The sequence below is a fragment of the Sciurus carolinensis genome, chromosome 4 (genome assembly GCF_902686445.1).
Source record: "Sciurus carolinensis chromosome 4, mSciCar1.2, whole genome shotgun sequence".
NCBI lineage: Eukaryota > Metazoa > Chordata > Mammalia > Rodentia > Sciuridae > Sciurus > Sciurus carolinensis.
In genome coordinates, this window is record NC_062216.1 from 88,015,865 (window position 1) to 88,035,720 (window position 19,856).

At 34.3% G+C, this 19,856-nt stretch overlaps 2 protein-coding genes across 2 annotated transcripts in view; one reads left to right on the forward strand and one right to left on the reverse strand.

Annotated features, from left to right (window-relative positions):
- Nucleotides 1-122: 122 nt before the first annotated feature.
- Nucleotides 123-14,580, forward strand: Golt1b (golgi transport 1B). Its single transcript, XM_047548148.1, has 5 exons — nucleotides 123-269; nucleotides 5,180-5,271; nucleotides 6,646-6,824; nucleotides 9,299-9,380; nucleotides 12,043-14,580. Exons 1-5 carry the CDS (start codon nucleotides 245-247, stop codon nucleotides 12,079-12,081), a joined length of 417 nt encoding a protein of 138 aa, XP_047404104.1. The 5' UTR covers nucleotides 123-244; the 3' UTR covers nucleotides 12,082-14,580.
- Gys2 (glycogen synthase 2) overlaps nucleotides 6,246-19,856 on the reverse strand; it is a 79,798-nt gene continuing 66,187 nt past the window's right edge. The window contains exon 17 of the mRNA XM_047548146.1: nucleotides 6,246-9,366. The gene's annotated coding sequence lies outside the window, so the exon portion shown is untranslated. The remainder of the gene's footprint in view (nucleotides 9,367-19,856) is intronic.

The window sequence follows — 19,856 nt, forward strand, 5'->3', positions numbered from 1 at the left end:
TCTCTAATTGGGTAAGGGGCGTGGCCAGCATGCGCATCATCGAACAAGACCACGGGTTATTGGTTGAGATTGTGAGCAGGTTTAGCCAATGGGAAGCCGTCTTGAAGTTGGGGTGTGGGTGGCTGCGTGTTTCCGGAAGACGTGGCGGCTCTCCTGGGCTGCTTCCCGGCTTCTTTTCTCCCTACTCAGCTTCTCACCCTGGGCATTCTGAGGCGCTGCCTCCGCTGCCCTCTCCACTGCAACGATGATCTCCTTAACGGACACCCAGAGTAAGCGCCTGCCCCCGGGATCCCCGCTTCGAGCCCCGCACATCCCTCGCCCGGGCTGGGTTTCGCCGGCGGGTCGCTCCGCCTGGGTCAATGAATGAAGCTCTGCGCTGGGGGCGGTGGCCTGCAAGATTGAGAAAGGGCTGCGGGGACTTGAGGACTGCCTTGAGCGGACTGGGGCTGGACTTGCAGTGGCGGACCTGGTCTGAGAGAAGAGTTGGTGGGGCTGGGTGGAACGCCCAGGCTGGGGACGGGAGCTTTAGTTGAGTCTGTCTCGCGCCAGGGTCGCGCCGCTCTCCTCACCCAGGGCGAGGTGGGTTCTTTGTTCCGCCGGACCGCCAGGAGAGAAAGTTTGGTGCCCGACCCGCGCGGTGGGGTCAGTTCTGCTTATGACATACTTGGGGTCCTCTGCAAGTCGCTAACTGGTTGGTTGTTTGGGAGGCGGTATTTTAAATATCACCTGCTGTGGGTTGTTTTTGAAGTCGTGCTTAAATATTTTGAATATTTGCCTTTCGCCACCCCTGGAAGCTGCCTTCCCCAAAATCTTTTAAAATGATTTCACTTTTCTGCCCGCTAAAGTTTCAGCAGTATTAAAAAAACACTTTGTGTTCAGTTAAAGGATATTTATTTCGTTACTAATGTATAGTATGCTTTGTGGCTTTTTTTATTATTTCGGCATCCCTTTCTGCCTGCCAGAGTTCTCCAAGCCCATCTCATCTCTCATGAGGTTCCCATTATGATGCTTCCTTTTCTTTAAAGCTAATATTTCCACTTTACTATCCCTTCTTGTCAATCTTAATAATTTTTGTGTTTATACACTGCCCAAACTTTGTGCTTCCTTACCTTTGAGTGATCATGATAGTCTCTTTTTACCTCATTTTCTTTTGTCTGCCATGCCTTCCATTCTTCTGAAGTACAATTACTCAAATTTTCAAAATTATAAGAACTAAACAATCCACTGAAGTTATAACTTCATTTAAAATGTCCTGTTTCAAAATGGAGTCTTAAGGTTTAGATTCAAGTTATGACAGACTTGAACTTAACAGATCTTCTAAAGTCTTCTACACACACTGCCACCCAAATCAGGCTCTCTTCCCTCCTGAGTTTGTACTAGGTCTGGACCTTGGGGCCACCTGCTCTGGCCCAGGAAGGTTGCCCATTTTGGTACATTTTGTTCCATCAGCCTCACTCCATTCTGATGAGAAAAGAAAAAATGTAAGTGTGGTCCTTTGGATCTTCTATAATTATCAACAATTATATAAAGGCATTTTCTTTCAGTTTACCATGTGTATAAATTATGTTAATTCTTATATGAGCCATGTAAAGCAGAGAGGAGCATACCCCATTTATAAATTAAACGAGGCACAAAAGAAATTCATAAGAAAATAGCACAAATAAGATTTGATCCTGTTTTGGCTCAAAAACTTTTTGTTCTTTCAGAGTACTGCACTAGCATCCAAGAAAACTCTGAGGTCCTAGAATGATCTGAGTCTGTAATATATATGTATATATTAAAGTACAACTTATCCCATGCATAGAGATTTTCTTCTCTTGAAGATTTATTGTAGGAATGAGTGCTGATCTACCTTTCCAAACACAAAACAAGGGAGATTGGTTTAGACTGTTAGCAGAATAGGAAACCTTTTCATAACTTCATTAAATTTGTGAGAAAGATGAAATTTTTCTCTTTGCTGTTCACTTATAGATGTTTTTAGATGAGAGAGCAGATTGAAACATAAAATGATTAGTTTCAAATTGTGTTTGTGTGTCTGTGTTTAACTGCAAAAGATTTGCTGGCCAACATTCAAGTGATTTGCCAGAATTACTCTGGGATTTCAGTTTTGGGAGAGGGTGACCAAACACTAATCAGAGTAGAATAAAAGTGGCAATTCATGATTGTCTTAGGGAATTCTTAATAGCATTCTTTCTACTCCATAAAAACAAAAAGATTTATTAAGGAGGATGGGATGGGACCAGTTCATGTTGCATCTAATTTGTCACTTCATTTTGTCACATTGCATAAAATTCTATCATGATACTCAATTTAGTTATTCAGTACAGTTGATATCCAGTTGAATTCTTTTTGTTTGTGTGTGACATTTTTTAAGAGCATAGTAAGACAGTACTGCTTTTAATCAATTATGAATAGGATACTAAAATGCCAACAGTGATTGCCTTTGGATTATACATGTTGTTCCTTGTAAAATTTCTATAATTTTTTTATGTTAAATAAATTCATTTTTTAGTTTGCTTTCATTAATTTGTACCTTTTTTAAATTTGAGGATAGTAGTATGAAGGTACAATACAAAAGGAAAATAATTTATTTTACTCTTATTCTAGTAGAAGCAGCTCTATGTAGGGCTTTTGATAGCCTTACAGGGTTTCTGAATGGGTAAGGATAGGGAGCAAGTGAATTCTGGATGTGAGAAAAGGGTCCAATAAGACCATTTTGAGTCTTTTGGCCCATTTAAATCTGGTAATACTTGGCAACATCAAGCCAGAGCCAGTTTTGGCTAAGTGTTACAGACATCTGTTCCCTTTTGATTAATACTGGATAAAGCAGTAGGAATGTTTTGATTCCTATGTTGTAGTTGTAGGACCATTGGCTGGAAAGTGAAAAGACCAGACCTGCATTCTAGGTTAACGCCACACCAGTATCACCCACCCAGATATTTCTGATTCTATGTACAAGAACAAGTTACTTAATCTCTCTAAGTCCTTAGTTGCCCATATGAAACAAAGGGCCATTGCACTGTTTACCTCACAATTTTATTAAAGGAATTAACAGATACTTGTATAAATTCTTTTAAACAATAAGCCATTTATCAGATGTTTTCCTCTTTCACTGCAGTCAGTTTTTAATAGGTCTCACATTACTTAGTTACTTAAGTATAGACTAGTTAATAGTTCATAATAGTTAATCATATGGGCTTTGAGTTCAAATAGACCTGGCTCAAACATTTAACAAAAAGTATGACTTAGGGCAACTTAAGTCACCTCTTTGAATTTCATTTTCTTCCCTCTCTAAAATGATTTCATTATTTCTACATCCTAGAACTATTGGGATGATTAAATTAAATAAGCTGTGTGAAAGACCTCATAATGCCTAATTCATGATAAATTCTCGTACATAGTGGGTATATTTCTATATCATTTCCTTTCTGATGAACCAGCATCTTAAAATGTTTATGTGATCATTAAGATAATTTGTGAAAAGATAGAAATTAGTTTATTAGTAACAGCTGCAATAATTAAATGCCAGCTACTAGTTATGCAATAGAATTTTACTTGCTCTTTTACCCATATTTTCCTCTAGGAAATTATATCTAATATCTAAATAGATTTTTTGGTAAATTCATGTAAATATTTAAGCATGAAAGATTAGACTCAATTTTTCATTGAAATTTGTATCAGGGGAATGCATTTAAACTTTCATGTATTTGTAGACAGGTACCTGAATTCTTTTAGATTGACATTGGGAGCAAAAAATGGCTGGAAGGGAAGATAGTAGCTATCAGGAAATTTAGGAGGTCAGAGATATAGAAAACGGTAAAGTCGATATAAATTTCCCAGTCATCAGAACATTTTATGTGCCTAAGAATTTTTTAAGTAGCTGTGACCTAGATTTTAGCTTTCTGGAGCTAAGGCAAAAAGGTTAAGTGACAGATTAGAAATCACTAAGAGTGTATTTAATATTTGTTTCCAAAAATATAGTGGCTTCTCCTCTGACTCATTGTCTATATGCAGATAGTGCTTTTAGATAAAATAATGGCTGTTTTTTCTAAAAACCAAACTAAATTGATCAAGGAGGTAGCTTAGTGGATTGTGTTTTGTAGCATAAACAGAAGAGTATGTCTCTTACCTTAGAAAGTTCAGACTTTTCAAACTAAAAAGATAAGACCTAGAGAATGTAAAGTAAATAAAAATATTAATTTTATATGCAGGGTAAACCTAGATTTCAAACCTTATACTTTGTTCACCACTGTATATTCAGTACCTAGAACAGTTCCTGCCCTCTAATAGTTGATAAACAATTCTTTGTTGTTTAATGATAAAGTAAAAATCTACAATACTAATATTAGGTAAAACAGTATTATTTGAAACTTTGGAGAGTTGATTTTAGGACTCTAAACTTAAATAAGTGAATGGATTCATAGTACAGATAAATTTATAGATGATAAATTCATAATAAGTCATCAAGAGGTTGAAAGTAAGCTAAGCATGACACACACCTGTAATCCTAGCTACATGGAATGCAAAGCAGGAAGATTACTGGAGCTCAAGGAGTTCAGGCCAACCTGGGTGACATAGTGAGACTGCATCTCAACCAAAAGTGAAAAGTAATGCCAGACCTGAAAAACTAACTTTTGAAATAACAGCTACCATGATCTCAAAATATTTCTTGTTGCCACTGTGAGAAGCAATGTATAATTGAATGAAATAGATTGCGTTGACCTACTATAACATTTATAATGAGTTAAAGAGGGAATTACTTTTAAGAAGTACAGGTATTATACATATAAGTAATAATCATAGAATATGAAAGGCAATAAATAAACCTTTATGTTTATGTCTCATGCCAGAGAGGTTTTTAGGAAAGGAAAAAATATGAAGATTTAGCTTCCTGAGTTATCTTTTCTATCATGGGTATGTCTATAAGAAATTCTGACTCCTTACATGAGGATTAAGCATTCTAATTCATACTTTTAAATTCTGGGGTAATTTGCTGATGTCAGTTTAATTTGTTAGAGATCTGAATGAATGTCATTATGAAGTTAACCTGTGTTATTGGACAGCTATTTCTTTATATCAGCCAAAAAAAAAAAATTGAAAATTTTTCTTATTTAGTTTATAGGGATATTAATGTGACTTTAATTTTTCTCTGCCCTTAACCATATAACTTATATTGCAGAAATTGGAATGGGATTAACAGGATTTGGAGTGTTTTTCCTGTTCTTTGGAATGATTCTCTTTTTTGACAAAGCACTACTGGCTATTGGAAATGTGAGTTTTTGAATATATATTTTTAACTAAATTCATAAAGAATCTTTAACTACAAATGAATTATTACCTGCTATCAGATTTGGGAGAAATAATTTACTCCAGTGTAATTTCTATTATATTCTGTATTTCCATCAGGAATGCAGCCTGTCAGCTTTCTGTTTAAATAAAAGATAAATACTTACTGAGGTTTTCTAATTCCAAAACTTTCTGTTAAGTGTTTGTTATAGTATTTACACTAGATTAAGTGAAGGTTGTCGTTCAATAGGCATGTGAAATAGATGACTTGATAGTCCCATGGCTTGGCATGGCTTGATAAATGTATTAAAATGTTTTGACTATAAACATTTGATACTTCACATTTGATTGAGCTGCATAAAAACAGATTTTTAATGACCTTTTAAGCCTTTTAAAATATACCACTGTGTTATTAATTGACTTGCTTAGAAAGGGTATGTGTTATTTGGAATGTGTAGTGCACTATCCACGTGTGGGGGTTGTGTGAGAGCTCTAGAAGTAATAACCCTCCTAAGAAGGCAATAAAGTTACTGAAAAATGATTAAATATCTTTTGCAGTATATTTAAAGGACAGTGAAATTGTTCAAAATTGGTCATTTAATAAATGATAATATAAACAGCATTGAATATGAAGTTGAACTGTTAGACTTAATACATGTCTGTGTGAAGTAGTTTTCACTAATGAAGATTAATGGGAAAGGGAAGTATTTGGAAATAAAACAAAGGAAAAAGCACGCTTTGAATAAATCACCTTTACTTGTCCATGAACCGAACATATAAAATACATATATATATTTTTTAAAAACTGGTTGTATTTTTATTTCTGCTGCCAAGCAGATATTTTAGAATTAATAAAACTGGACTCTCCTTCCTGGCTTTGCATTGTGTGTTCTGCTATCAACCTAGTCATGTTAGTATTTCTCCCATCCATAGACACTCCCTTGGCCCATGGTGAATATTTCAGAACCAGGAGGAATACCTCTGGATAACATGTCTACAGGCAGCTTTCCTGTCTTATGCCTTGCCAGCTTATCACTCCATTAAGCTATCCCCATCCAGCCACATTAGGGAAAGTACTGCAAATGCAGATTCCCCTTTGTAACATCTTTTTTTGTTTCTCTTTTTTGCCTTTTAATCAAATAAGAAAGGAATGAGACAAGTGGAATACAACTACGATTTAACATGCTTAAACCCAGTCCTTGGTTATGTTTCTTGGTCGTATATTGCAGTTTTCTCTGGCCAGTTGCCCATGTTAAAAGTCAAATGTGCTTTTTATTATATTTAGCTTTGACCTTACTTTTCAAATTTATGCTGTGTGTTTAACTACCTTTCCTATGTTGCGTTTTCTTTCTCTCCTAGGTTTTATTTGTGGCTGGCTTGGCTTTTGTAATTGGTTTAGAAAGAACATTCAGATTCTTCTTCCAAAAACATAAAATGAAAGCTACAGGATTTTTCCTAGGTGGTGTATTTGTAGTCCTTATTGGTTGGCCTTTGATAGGCATGATCTTCGAAATTTATGGATTCTTTCTCTTGTTCAGGTGAGGCAGTCATTTTATTTTCTCTTTCAGTAAACTGGGGTATCAGATAATTATTGCAAAAACTCAGATACATATATCCGTGTTAGTAAGATGATCATTTCCTTTAATGAATTTTTGTTTAGATTGAATCTTTTATTATGGTTTTAGATCAACCAACTATAAAAATGCTTACTAAATGTACATGATTGCCTAAACAAGAGTATAAATTGTCTTATAAATTACTTTCAATGCAGTAAAATTCATTTTAGTGTCATTTTAAAGCAATATCTTTTTGTTTAATATTTCATCAACTAAACAGTGATAGTTAGATAGATGCAACTAGAATTTTAGTATGTAAAAACTGACACTTCATAGTTCAAGTGATAGTCCACTTGATGGTAATTTGTTTATTAGTGCATATACATATTAGCAAATCCTGTACCAAAGGCACAATGGGCAATTTGGATCAATGAATATTTTGCAAATGCCAGTTAGCAAGTTAAATAAACAGTATCATGCATATGAGAAAATACCTTTATTATGGTTGGTCTTAATTATTTGTTTAAAAAATGCATATCCTTTGTCTTCTCTTTACCGGGCACTATATTACAAGAGTCATAAAAACAAAGTAAGGGGCAAATCTGCTTTAGGAAATCTCTCATTCCTAACATGGAAAGAAGACCATAAAAATACCAGGAGGATGTAGTCATAATATTGTTATAGATTATAAAAGCATAATTAAGGAATTGATAAATCCATGCAGAGGTAAGAAATATTAACAAAGTATACCTTAAAGAATAGGTTAGAATTCATCCCATAAATGAAAAATTGAAGGACAGTTGAGTGACAGAAGTAGCAAACAAGGTCTTGAAAGTACACAGCTTGTTGTAAAAATAATGTGACAGAACAAGGGCATATAATAAATAGAAGGAAATGGTTGGCAGTGAGACTGAAAAGGAAGTTTAGGGTCAAGGTGTAAACTTTCTTTGAATGCCTACTTTATTCTCTTACGAAATTTGTGCTAGGGACAAGTATTTGGGGAAGAGAGGAGTACAAAGATTTTTAAGCCTAAATGGATACAGCCAGGTAGGTATTCTAGAAGAATTGCTCTAACATTAGGATAAAGTATGTATTGAAAAGAAAAGGCAGAGAAGCCAGTCAAGAGGCTCTTGACACAGTGCAGAGTATAGAATGCTAGAATTGGAATCTTGGAACACCTTGATATTTTAGGGAAGATAAAGAAACACTGGAAGAGAAAGGAAGAGATCAGAGAAGAACTAGGAGTAAGGACCATAGTGGCCAAGAAAGGAGAGAGTGAGGAGAGCACTGTTCATCATGGCAGATTGTGTTCCAGCAGAAGATCATCACCTTATTAAGGATTATGAGGGGAAATCTTTGACTTTCTTCATTCCATAGGAATTTTAGTAGTGAAGCTTAAAAGTCAAAGTGATCTTTGAGATGAATAAAGAATGAGAAGTCAGCATCATTAGTAACTTGGAATGATACATTGTCTTCATGGTTTAAAGAAGTTTCTGGTACAAATCTTTGTTGTTGGGTTTTATATTCTGCGATGGTCTTAGTTTGAGGTATAGTGCGAAGGCTCTTTGCCATTCTTTTTCCAGATATTTATAATTCTAAATAGTAGCATTTGAAATCACACATTTTTATATTTAAAAATTACTTAAAACCTAAATAAAATGATCCTTTTGAATTTAATACTGCTAGAAAACAATTGTAATTGTCTTTGAAACATGTACATATACCATCAGCAATAGAACTAGTTCTCTAATATAAAAGATACTACTTTCTATTTAACTCTTTTAGTCCATATATGTTGATTTCCTGCAGATTTATAGTTGAATCTTACTGCTCATTCCTGAATTCTGTCCACTCTAGTATTTTCACCCCTATATACCTGAAAGTTTATTCCCTGTGCATTTTTTTAAATAAACTATTTCCCTCTTCCTATACAGTGGTAGTTTAACTGATCTAGAGTTAAACTAGTTAGAAACTATGTAACTTCTGTGGGCTTCTATTTTTACCCAAAAATGTGACATAATATGAGAATTACCATCTGGCAGGTAGTCTGTCAGTGTTAATTGAATGTTGGCACTTAGTATTTATTCAGTAAATGATAGCTTTTATTATTTTCATGATTCTACACGTATGGTCTCCACAGCTCCTTTTTCTTGGTCAGTTTTACCCCACACAACTCACCATAGCTGAGAAAATCTTTAGCAGTTGAATGAAGATAACGCAGAATCAGAGCATTACAACACAGCTAAGCTTCATTATGCTCTTTCTCAGGTTTTTAAACAATAGTCAAAAGTTTGTAATAATTACATTTATAATAATTCATGATTCTAAGTTAGAAGTCTCTAAAACATTCACATTTTTAATGGCATCCTTTCTTTTTAGTTATTTGTTAGTGTTTGATCTTGGTAACAGAAAATATGTAAGTTTTAAGAACCTTTTTTTTTTTTTCTGTCTTCCAGGGGCTTCTTTCCTGTGGTTGTTGGCTTTATTAGAAGAGTGCCAGTCCTTGGATCCCTCTTAAATTTACCTGGAATTAGATCAGTAAGTAATCATGAATTTAGCAATGTGTTTTTTAGATCAACGAAATGAATACATTTTGATGCTTCTTCTAGAAATTTGAGTAATTGGTACCTGATTAATTGATGAGTTTTTCATTATGCTATAAATGATTACATCACATAGATCATGGTTATCATGAGTACCAGAAAATAAACATTGCTAAGCCTGTAAAACCTAGTTTTGTTTCACCGTGTCCATTTTTACTATTCTCTCTTTTTTAGTGTTTTTCAGATTGGTAATGCTATGCTCCCTTTCTGTTTGAGAGTTCAAGGCTTTTTTCCATCGACTTTTATATAATCTCTAATTTTAGAAGCAGTTATATAAAAAAGAAACCATTATGTCTAGCACTTATTTTCTTTCTCAGACACTAACACCAGTTTGAATGGATTAAGAAAGTTAGAGAAAGGACTGTTAAACTGGATGGAATTCAGATGATAAGATTCTGTTCCCAGCCCTATCCACAGTTTGAAGAGTCTTGTCAAATCTGTTTCCCCTAGTAGGCCTTTTCATCTTAGTAAAATAAAGGAGTCAAATCAGATAAGAAGTAGAGGTTAAAGAGAACATTTCAAAACTTGACAAGAGAATTTTATTCCCTTCATTTAAGGTTCATTCAGTAAATGTTTGGTACTAAGTTGTCCTACCTCTTAGTGGAGGCTCAGAAGGCCTTGTAGGATTTAGCTTCCTTATTTCTTCCTTAGAAAAATCTTTCCTGAGAGGCTATGGCTGGCTTGGGGTGTGATTCTGTAGCATCCCTGTGCATGCCTCTATCATAGCATTATTTCTGTTTTAAATGTGAAGAGAATGGTTTCCATATGAAACCACTGTCCTCAAGGACAGAGATGAGTTTTATTTTAATCATTTTTCTATCACCGGTACCCAGGTAACAGCTGGCACATAATGGAAACTCAAAACGTTTTTGCTAAGTGAACACGGTGGGAGTATAACTGAGTAGTAAAGCTCTTGCCTAATGTACAAAAGGCCCTGTATACCCAGCACCACAAAAAGTAAAATAAAAAATAAATGAAGGGTGGTCTTTTGTTGCCAGAATTCAGACTATCTCAAGACAGTTCTGGGTAACTTTTTTAGTCAGCCTCCTTAAATTTTAAAACTAAATGAGATCCTTAAATTCTAAAAGAATCTGGAATTCAGCTGAGTTGGAAACAATCGTTTTGGCTCTGAATGTGACCCATGTCAGAAGTAATCCTAGTGCCTAACCTTCATCAAAACTTCCTTTGGATCAACTTCATAGTTCGAAGTCTATCCTCAATAACCAGTAAAAATGGGCTTTAAAGGAGATTTTTTAAATCTCAAGTTCTGGTTAGGTCTGGGGAGTCCATCAGCTTCCTAAAGCCATGTACAGATTTTTATAAATGTTTCTAAAGGCAAAGTCCATAGCACTGATTGAATTCTCAAAGAGCTAAAGGATGTCTTGCCCACTATAAGCCTAATCATATTTCTGTCCATGGGTTAATTTTAGAGTTGGAACCTTTGGAGAGGGAATTTTGTGCCTTTTCACCACCAAAATTTACTTTAAAATTCTAGCAAACTCATGAATACTTTCCAAGCAAGTTTTAGTTTTGGTGTGTTAATTACCTTCGTGTGATAATACAAAATGTTGAAACCTAGGCTTATAGGAATATATCCTGATTTCATTTGCATTTATTTTCAAACTCATAGTAGTAATATTTATATTTAGAATGACTTTTGAGTTTACTGAAACTTACGAGTTGTAATCAATATTTGTGTCCTTAATTGAAGAATTCTGCAATATTTGCATAAATGAACGCCTGACAGAATAATGCTTCCTGTCATTAATACTTTGATATAATAAATGCTTAAATACAGCTGTGAAGTGTGAAGTGAAAGAAATGGTTAGATGATTGCTAGAATTTGACATTATTATAACCACTTGGGTTATAGAACTTTTAATATCTCCACTAATTATATACTTTGTTTTAATCTTTTCATCATCATCTGGAGTGCTGAAGAAAGCCAAACTACTTTTTATTTGGGGTGGAGTAACCAAAGTAAATAACCATTTACATTAATGTGTGTTAAAGTTTATATTTAGTAATTATAAATTTATGTTTGCATCATTAAATCTGTTTTTAATGCCATTGCCACTTTCAGTCTGAAGTCCAGAATACACATTTAAAGTATTTTTAGTCAATAGCTGTTGTTAATTATTGAACTTAATGGAGTTAAATCTGTTTGTTCAAAGACTACATAGGCCCAGAAGAGATCCACAATAATGGTCAGTTGAAATATCTTATTGGGTTCATTAATGCATGAGTGGCTGACATTTCAGTTTTTTGTTTTTTGTTTTTTAATTTTTTTGTTAAACTAGCAGTGTTAATTCATTTTATACAATTCTTTTATTCATTGTGTTGCATTTTTCATATTGCACCCTTAAATTCATATGTATAACATGTCATGCAAAAACAACTTTGAAAAAAATTTATATACATTTATGTGTCAGAAGATGGTGGTGAGTAATACTGGATTAATCATTGTCGGTCACACCTTAAATTTCCACAAATTTTCTTGTAAAGCTGGATTTTTTAAATAAACATTTAAAACGTTGATATAGTGTTATATAATGCTGTAGATTCTCTTTAATTTTCTGCTTTTCTTTTCCTTACAGTTTGTAGATAAAGTTGGAGAAAGCAACAATATGGTATAACAACAAGAGAATTTGAAGACTCATTTAAAATGTTGTATTATTTATAAAATTCTTTGAAGAATATTCAGCACAAAATTAAATTACATGAAATAGCTTGTAATGTTCTTTACAGAAGTTTAAAACGTGTAGCCTACAAAGTACCAACAGCAATTAGTAAAGAAGCAACGAAAACAGGCTTCTAATCAAGTGATCTAAGAAGTCAGCAAGCAAACTGAGGGAGATGAAATCCATGTTACAATGCATATTGAAACTCTAGAAGGCTATTTTTATTATCTTTCCACAATGTTGCAGAACACAGCCATTCTTAGAGAAATGTGGTGTCTGTTACTTTTCTTTTTACTATCATTATTATTATTACTATTATTATTTTTATTTTGAAGGCTCAGGAGCACCCATAGGCATTTGCTTTTTAGAAATGTCCACTGTGATGGCAAAAATATTTCCAATTGCACTGTGTCTCTGAAAGTGATGCATGAGTAGGATTGGATTATGTCATTTTAATGTATTAAACCCAGTGAAAACCCAGTTTTCATGTATGAATCACTTTTTTTTGTAAACATGGGGTTAAAATAAAACTTTTGTGGTTCTTCTGAAGCTTAGTATTTTAAAGCCAGATGAAAATCTGAACTAGTTATTCTTTGTTGGAATATGCAGATGCCATTCTTCTCTAGTTTTTAGTTCTTAAATTATAATTCACAAAGCAATGTTTTGGTTAGCAACACACTCTGAAAATACTCATATTTCTTGGGAGTCTGACTGCCTAATTATCTGTTTCTATCATTCATCACAGATACACATTTAACAAAATGCATTCTTGACCATGAAGTAGTCTGTTATGAAGCTTGTTTCATTGAATAGTCTTTAAGATACTAAATGATGTGAACCAAATAGATTTTCCCATGTCATGATGCAGTTTTTCTTTTATTTTTAAAAATTTAGCTGTGGTTTATTACTTTCTTTTTCATAAATTAAAATAACTAACTTTTGGTAATGTTTAAGACATGTAACATGTAAAAAATTTAAAGCTGTAACTGTGTTTTAAGGGCTGTTCATGTAATATGAGTTTTCCCTAATTTTTAGCTTTTTCATAGAACGTACAAATATTGGTATACATGAGGTATGCTTCCTGTGGTCACTCTTCACCCTGAGTAAGTGGAGAAAACACCCAAGTTCACATGCTGAAGATATTTTACTATAGTTAAAACTGGCTATGATTTCTTGAAAACATGACACTAAAAAAAAATAGTGTTTTTTTTTTTTTTCCCTTTCCCCCTTCCATTGCTATGGTCAGACAGTAAAAAACAGCAAATGTTTCTCTAATTTTCCAAGGGGGCAGCTTTTGTGGTAAATGCAGGAACACAATTCAAAAGCCACAATCCTATTTGTATTACCACTAATGATTGCACTATTTATTTTTTAACAGTTGCAAAAATACATAAAATTACAATTGAAATTCATGGTATTTATTTATATATGTGTCTACAAAATATACATTTGTTATTTTTAAAATTTCTTGATACACAAAGAACTCCCAACCTTGCTCTTCTACTGAAGGAAAGACTTGATATATAGTATAATGGTTCAGTCTTGTGGATTACTGTCATTTTTGGTACTTATATTTGACTTTATTATGTAATCTGTGAAAAATGCGATAAATGGAGACTCCTACCTCAATAGTTCATGGAATAAGAGACCTAGTGTTGTGTCTAATGTTCTTCAAAAAAGTAATATCCTCACTTGAAGAGTGTCAAATATATATATACTTTGAGAACTGATTTACATAAGGTGCCCTGTATGACTCTTATACATATTTTTGACTGACCCATATTATTTGCAATGGCTAGATATTTCTCCCTTTTTAGAGCAAGAACAGTAAATGTTAATGTAAGGAGCATCTGTATCATTTAACTACTTTGTAGACATGAATTTCTATCAAAATGTTCTTCGCACTGGAATAGAGATCCTTTTTTCAACAATCTTAATTTGAAAGCATTATTGAACTTCAAAGGATTTGATAATCTAGACCTTGGTATGGTTGTGGGGGCTAGAGCAGTTTTCAGTTTCAAATGAGTCTGCAGTCAGTATCGAATGTGAGTTTGAACTGCTTGGCAGCATTGTATAGTTCTTATACAGAATCTTGATGAAGCTCTATTTTTAAACATACTAGCCTTCTGACAGAAACCGTATCCTATTGTTCCCCCCACCCCACACACACACACAAAATCAGCCTTGTCTTTGTGACAAAAGTGTACTTTGATTATTCCCATAGAGATGGAGGAAAAGGTCTAATACTTAGCCTTAAGTGTTTCTGTCATTGTTCAAATGTATTTTCTGTAACAGAAACATATTTGGAATGTTTTTCTTTTCCCCTTATAAATTGTAATCCCTAGAATACTGCTGCTTTAAAAAGTCTCACAGTCAGATTATTATATAATCTAACAATTGAATATTGTAAATACACTTGTCTTACCTCTCAATAAAAGGGTACTTTTCTATTAATTGGTGGTCAAGTGTATCTTTATTTTGAAATTCTAAAGTTTAATTTAGCACTACAAAATAACCCACCTGATTTTTTTAAATTAGCCATATATGTAGTTTACTTGTCTATGAAATGGTTTTGACATCTTTCATTTCCAAATTGTTTTAATGTAATCATAAATACAAATACATTTGCAGTAAACAACAACATTCTTAATTTTGAAAACTAGTTTAAAATTTAAAATAATGTCACTTGCCTCGGGCAATTTGCTATTTTTAAAAATCAGACCCCACGGTCTGCTGAGCATTTCCTCATTCAATGGACATTTTCTGAGTATCTGCTAAGAACTGAAGTCCTGTGCTGAATGCAGGAGACCCAGGAGGTAAGATGTGGCATCTGTCCAAGTAGATTTTGTAACTTCAGCATTACTTGTAAATTCTTAGCCTCATTTCCAATAAATCATCCTTCAGACAAATGGTGGTAGAAAAATTTGTGGTCTAGACATCCTAACCTCTTATTTTCTCCCAGTCAAGAGTTATTAGGACAGCCTTCAGCAGTGTGATTGATTGCTGTTTTCAGAAGATATTTTTAACTCTGGGAGTTTTTTCTCAAAATGTTATTTCTTTTGAAAATTTGTATGTATTCAACTTATAGGTTTTTATTTTCATTTTTGAGGAGAACTTTTTAGAAAATATAAATCTAGGGATTTCAAACTGTTATTGCTATTTGTGTATCTGGAAGCCTGCTATAGAATTTCTTTGCTACAAACGGAACAATTTACTGAAAGCTGCTATGATTGCCACCATTAGTTAAAAGGTTAAAAACCAAACAGAGAACTTACAAAATAGTGGAAAATGCTTAATCATTTTTGCTGAAAATGGAAGGACTATATCATATTGGTACCTAAATAAAAATCTTCCCACCTGCAGTGTTTTAATCATAAATTTTGTTAAAGGCCAAATCCACCACTGAAAGTACCCAATAAATATTTGAATCCAGTAATTAAACTCAGTCTTGACAATTGTCAGTTGAACTGGAAGTCTTGAATCTGTTACTAAATACCTAGCTTGTCTCTCATCTTGTCTTGGGCTGAAAGGTTCCAACCTCAAGCCTTCTAGTGGCACCCACGTGGGAGATGGCGTAAAAAAGTAGTATGCCCCAAACTTACTGACTGACATGCTTTTCCATGATTGTACCTTTCCTCACCTCTCAAGCCCTACTTAAAATGCTACTTCTATCCTATCTTTTCTAACCCACTAGGCCAAGACAGTTCACCTTTCCTTGTCCTCAAATGGAACTTTATTTGTATTTATTAGGGTATGGAAAGTATTCTTGAAGTTTAAGATCTCTTATATTTGTATCTCCAGTTCCTGGCATTTAGTAAGTGCCCAGTAAATGTTGGTGGAATGAATGAGAGTTAATTCTTCCAGCTCTTCTGTCATTGTCCTCACTAATCACCTTTTGTGTGTTGAAGTCAGTCTCATAGAAGCAGGTTTTTACAAGCCACAAAGTTGAATCAAATGATCTGACCCTGCAGAAGTCTGTGGTTCAAACTCACGTTTATTATGATGTGAAAAACACATTACTACACCTAGCAGCTTGTGAGTAGAGGAGGAATGATAAAGACTGCCTACATACTGGCACCTTTCTTCACTGGAAAAGGGGGACTACTGGAGATACCCAGAAACCTACTATTTGGAGACTGGTGTGAATTGCTGATTCTCAGTTTGCCTTTGTTTCTGTTATGAAGAGGGGTTCTTGTTCTCTTTCACGATGGTGGGAGTTGCTATTATGAAGTAGAACAATCCCAAGGAGAAAATTATGAAGTGAATTTATTCTCTAAGGAAAGAAGGAGAAATAATACCGTGCATCAAGAAGGGCCACTTGTATGGCAGTCTCTCACATGTATGAAACAATGTTAATAATGATTAGTAATTGAATCCCTGAAAAAGAGCCTTCTGGTATGATGTTTGTGAGCCTGTGAGGCAGCTGGGAGTTCTGAAGTAGCATAAGCACTGGACTTGACACTAACTCCACCACTTAACATCCTGATGATTCAAATTTTAAGTCTGCTCATAAGTGAGCTTCAGTATCTAGTACACAATTTTAATGTAGTTAAAAATGGATGTAATCAAGCTTTGTCGAATTTAAAGTGTTATGAAAATGTTAGATGTTAATGTCCTAAGAGTATCTGTGGCCCAAGGACCTAGATGAGATAGATGTAGGACCACTGCCTGCCCCACTTTCCTATTTGACGGTCATTCCTGGCAACGACTAGTGTTAAACCTAATTAATGTTACATAATTATTGATTCCTTTATATTTCTGAAGTTCAGTGCTCACAAAGAACTATCAGTGGTATTTTGATGCTTGCATCTTGATCCACACACTTTTTGCTATATCTTTGTGCTGCTTTTACATGACATACACTAGACCATCATTAGCAGTCTTGTGCTATTAGTTACCCTATGGTAATGGTGACTGTACATTAATTCACACACTATGCTCAGTCATTTTAAAAGAGTCTTAAAATAATCTAATAGCGCAAAATAGGTAAATTTTAGCATTCCCTTCTTCACTTTTCTTTATATACCCCCAACTCCCTAGGTAATGTTTCTCTGAACTCTCCTCAAAAAACCAATGTCTTCAAATTCTCTCCTCCCTTCCCTTATGTGTAGTGCTAGAGAAAGGATCTGGAAGGATTTGTAACCAGAAAAGAATTGAATTATCTATCTCAGGGTTTTGGTTCATTTGAGAATCAAAACCTTAAGTAAAGGAAGGTTAATTAAAGACATTGGTCAATAAATGGAAAGTTTTATTTTGGATAGCAAACTTTATGCTCCTAAAACCCCTCCTAAAATTGGTAGCCCCTTGGGGAAATGATTTCTTCCACCTGTCAATAATGACAACTGACCTAAGGAATAGACAGGATGTGGCAGAGAATGAAACCAAAATAGAAGATGGAACCCATATCTTGATTCATATAATGTAAACCAAAATTTATTCTGTCATCAAAAAAGTAATTTGGCGAGTTGGAGATGTACCTCAGAGGCCCTGGGTTCCATTCCCAACCCACACACACACACACAATTTGAATATTTTGGTACTACAATAGCCATATTATCCATGAGCCTTTTCCAAGATAGCAGCTGTTTTCCACATGAACATAATAATCATTGACCTGAAAGAATGCCTTCAGAACAGTGACAGGTGATTATTGTTTAAATGGGAACTGGGCACCTATAAGAATCCAGTGAGGAAGGCAAAATCGTCTCCATTGAATATGCCTTTAAAAAAAGTTTAAGAGTTCACTTTACGCATGATCTATCAAAATGTATAAATGCATTCTACTGTCATGTACAACTAATTAGAACAAATAAAATAAATTTTAAAAATTCACACCTCTTTTTGGGAAAAGTTAAATCCTTTACAGTCATGAAATCATCTATGTAATTTCAGTAGTGTATTTTATATTTCAAGAAATGTGTCTGACAATTCTGAAAAATGGTTAAAGCCTTTGAAACTATTTTGCATATTTTAAAGCAAAAAACTATTACTTGTTTCTTGCCTCAGTGATAACAAATGAAAACAAGCCAATTGTAAGTTATGCTTAAGAAAGAAAATGAATAAGGACAAAAGGATGAAAGGGAAGCAGATTGTTTATGTGTCCTTATAGTTACCTTGCATTTTAACATCATCACTACCAATGAATTTTATTTTCTTTTTTAAAATGTTTAAGTGCTGCAGATTGGAAGACATTAAGGAGACACCACAACCAAATGAAATGTGGGATCCTGGATTGAATCTTGGAATAGAAAATGAGAAAAAGAAAACTGGTGAAATTCAAATAAAGTCAGTAGTTTACTAAAGAGCAAGAGAGAGAGAGAGAGAGACCAGTTGTTCAACATCCACTGCCTGGTCATACTGTTGGCAGAATAAAATTCAATAGTCTGTTTTCTACCAAGTAACTTAGCTCATCTCTAGGCTCAAAGTTGTAAAAGTTTTTTAAAATGTTGTGCTTTAACAAAAACATTTCTCTGGGGGCCAATGCCCTTTGGAAATCCTTTTAGAAGAAACATTCTGGCATGTTACTTGTGGTAAGACAACAATATTGATAACATGTCAAAACCATTCTCCTCATTTGTGCATATGAAACTGAAAATGGCAGCTTTGACGTAGAACATCTACTTGTGAATTCATTTGCTAAACTATTATGAACAAAGCACATTTTTTTTTCCTTAAACTGGAAATTCAAAACACATTTTATTGTTAACTCACTTTCCTGTCTCTTCTTCCTAAAACCCTTGTATTTTGGGTATGGAAAGAGAAGAAAGGCATTTTACTTGTTAGGTAACCTTATTGAATTTAAAACATAAAAGCAGCATATTTTATATCTTTTGTGGCTCTTTTGAAACTAAAATTCTAAAATCTAATAAATATTACAGTTTTATCCAGTTTCAGTACTAAACTTGCTGTCCTTAGTTTTTATCTTTCTCTTCTAAGACAGCAGAAATAAAACATTGCACTAATGGCTCTGCTCCTGTTTGCTTTACCTATTCCTTGCAGGGAATAAATAGTTCTCAAATTTCTACCTACGAACTACCTTCTATATTCCATTTTCATTTACTTCTATATTCAGTTTCATTTACTAGTTAAACCTGTTCTTATGTGACTGTCAAGTCAAAATATCAAGCACCTAAATTACAATCCATCTTTTCCATGTATTTCCAAGTAGACAGCATTAGCTCTTCAAATTTCAATCCCAAATGAAACTTGTCTGTTCCTATTCTCAAATTCCCTAAATTTGCACTTCTAGCCATTCTCCTAGTCACACAGACTCTGCTGCTTAGTTTTCCTCATTTTCTATATCCCCTTAAGCTCTGTTACTCAAAATGTCCAAGGTTCAGTAGCATCTATCAGTATCATCTGCAATTTATTAGAATTGCAGTCCCCACTGAACTGTTGTGAATCAGAATCTGCATTTCAAAAGATTCTAGTTAAGTCTGGTGCACTAGGCCTGAGAAGCACTGCCCTTACTTAGCAGGGACTACTTTGGTCTGAATGTTTGTATCCCCCTAAAATTCATGTGTTGAAATCCTAATCCCCAAAGTGAATAGTGGGTACTAGTGCCACTGGAAGGTGATAGGTCATGAGGGTAGAGACCACAAGAATGGGACTATTGCCCTTCTAAAACAGCCTCAGGGAACTCGTTTGCCTCTTCCTCCACGGAAAGACAGCAGAGAAGTCATGAAAAGAATGCTCTTACCAGAACTCAACCATGCCCATATCTTGATCTT

What these genes read in the sequence shown, in the direction of transcription:
- Golt1b (XM_047548148.1), top strand. Translation starts at nt 245, where the DNA reads ATGATCTCCTTAACGGACACCCAGA. An exon ending in CACTACTGGCTATTGGAAAT is followed by an intron (nt 5,272 to 6,645) that starts GTGAGTTTTTGA and finishes TTTCTCTCCTAG; the next exon opens with GTTTTATTTGTGGCTGGCTT. An exon ending in ATTTACCTGGAATTAGATCA is followed by an intron (nt 9,381 to 12,042) that starts GTAAGTAATCAT and finishes TTTTCCTTACAG; the next exon opens with TTTGTAGATAAAGTTGGAGA.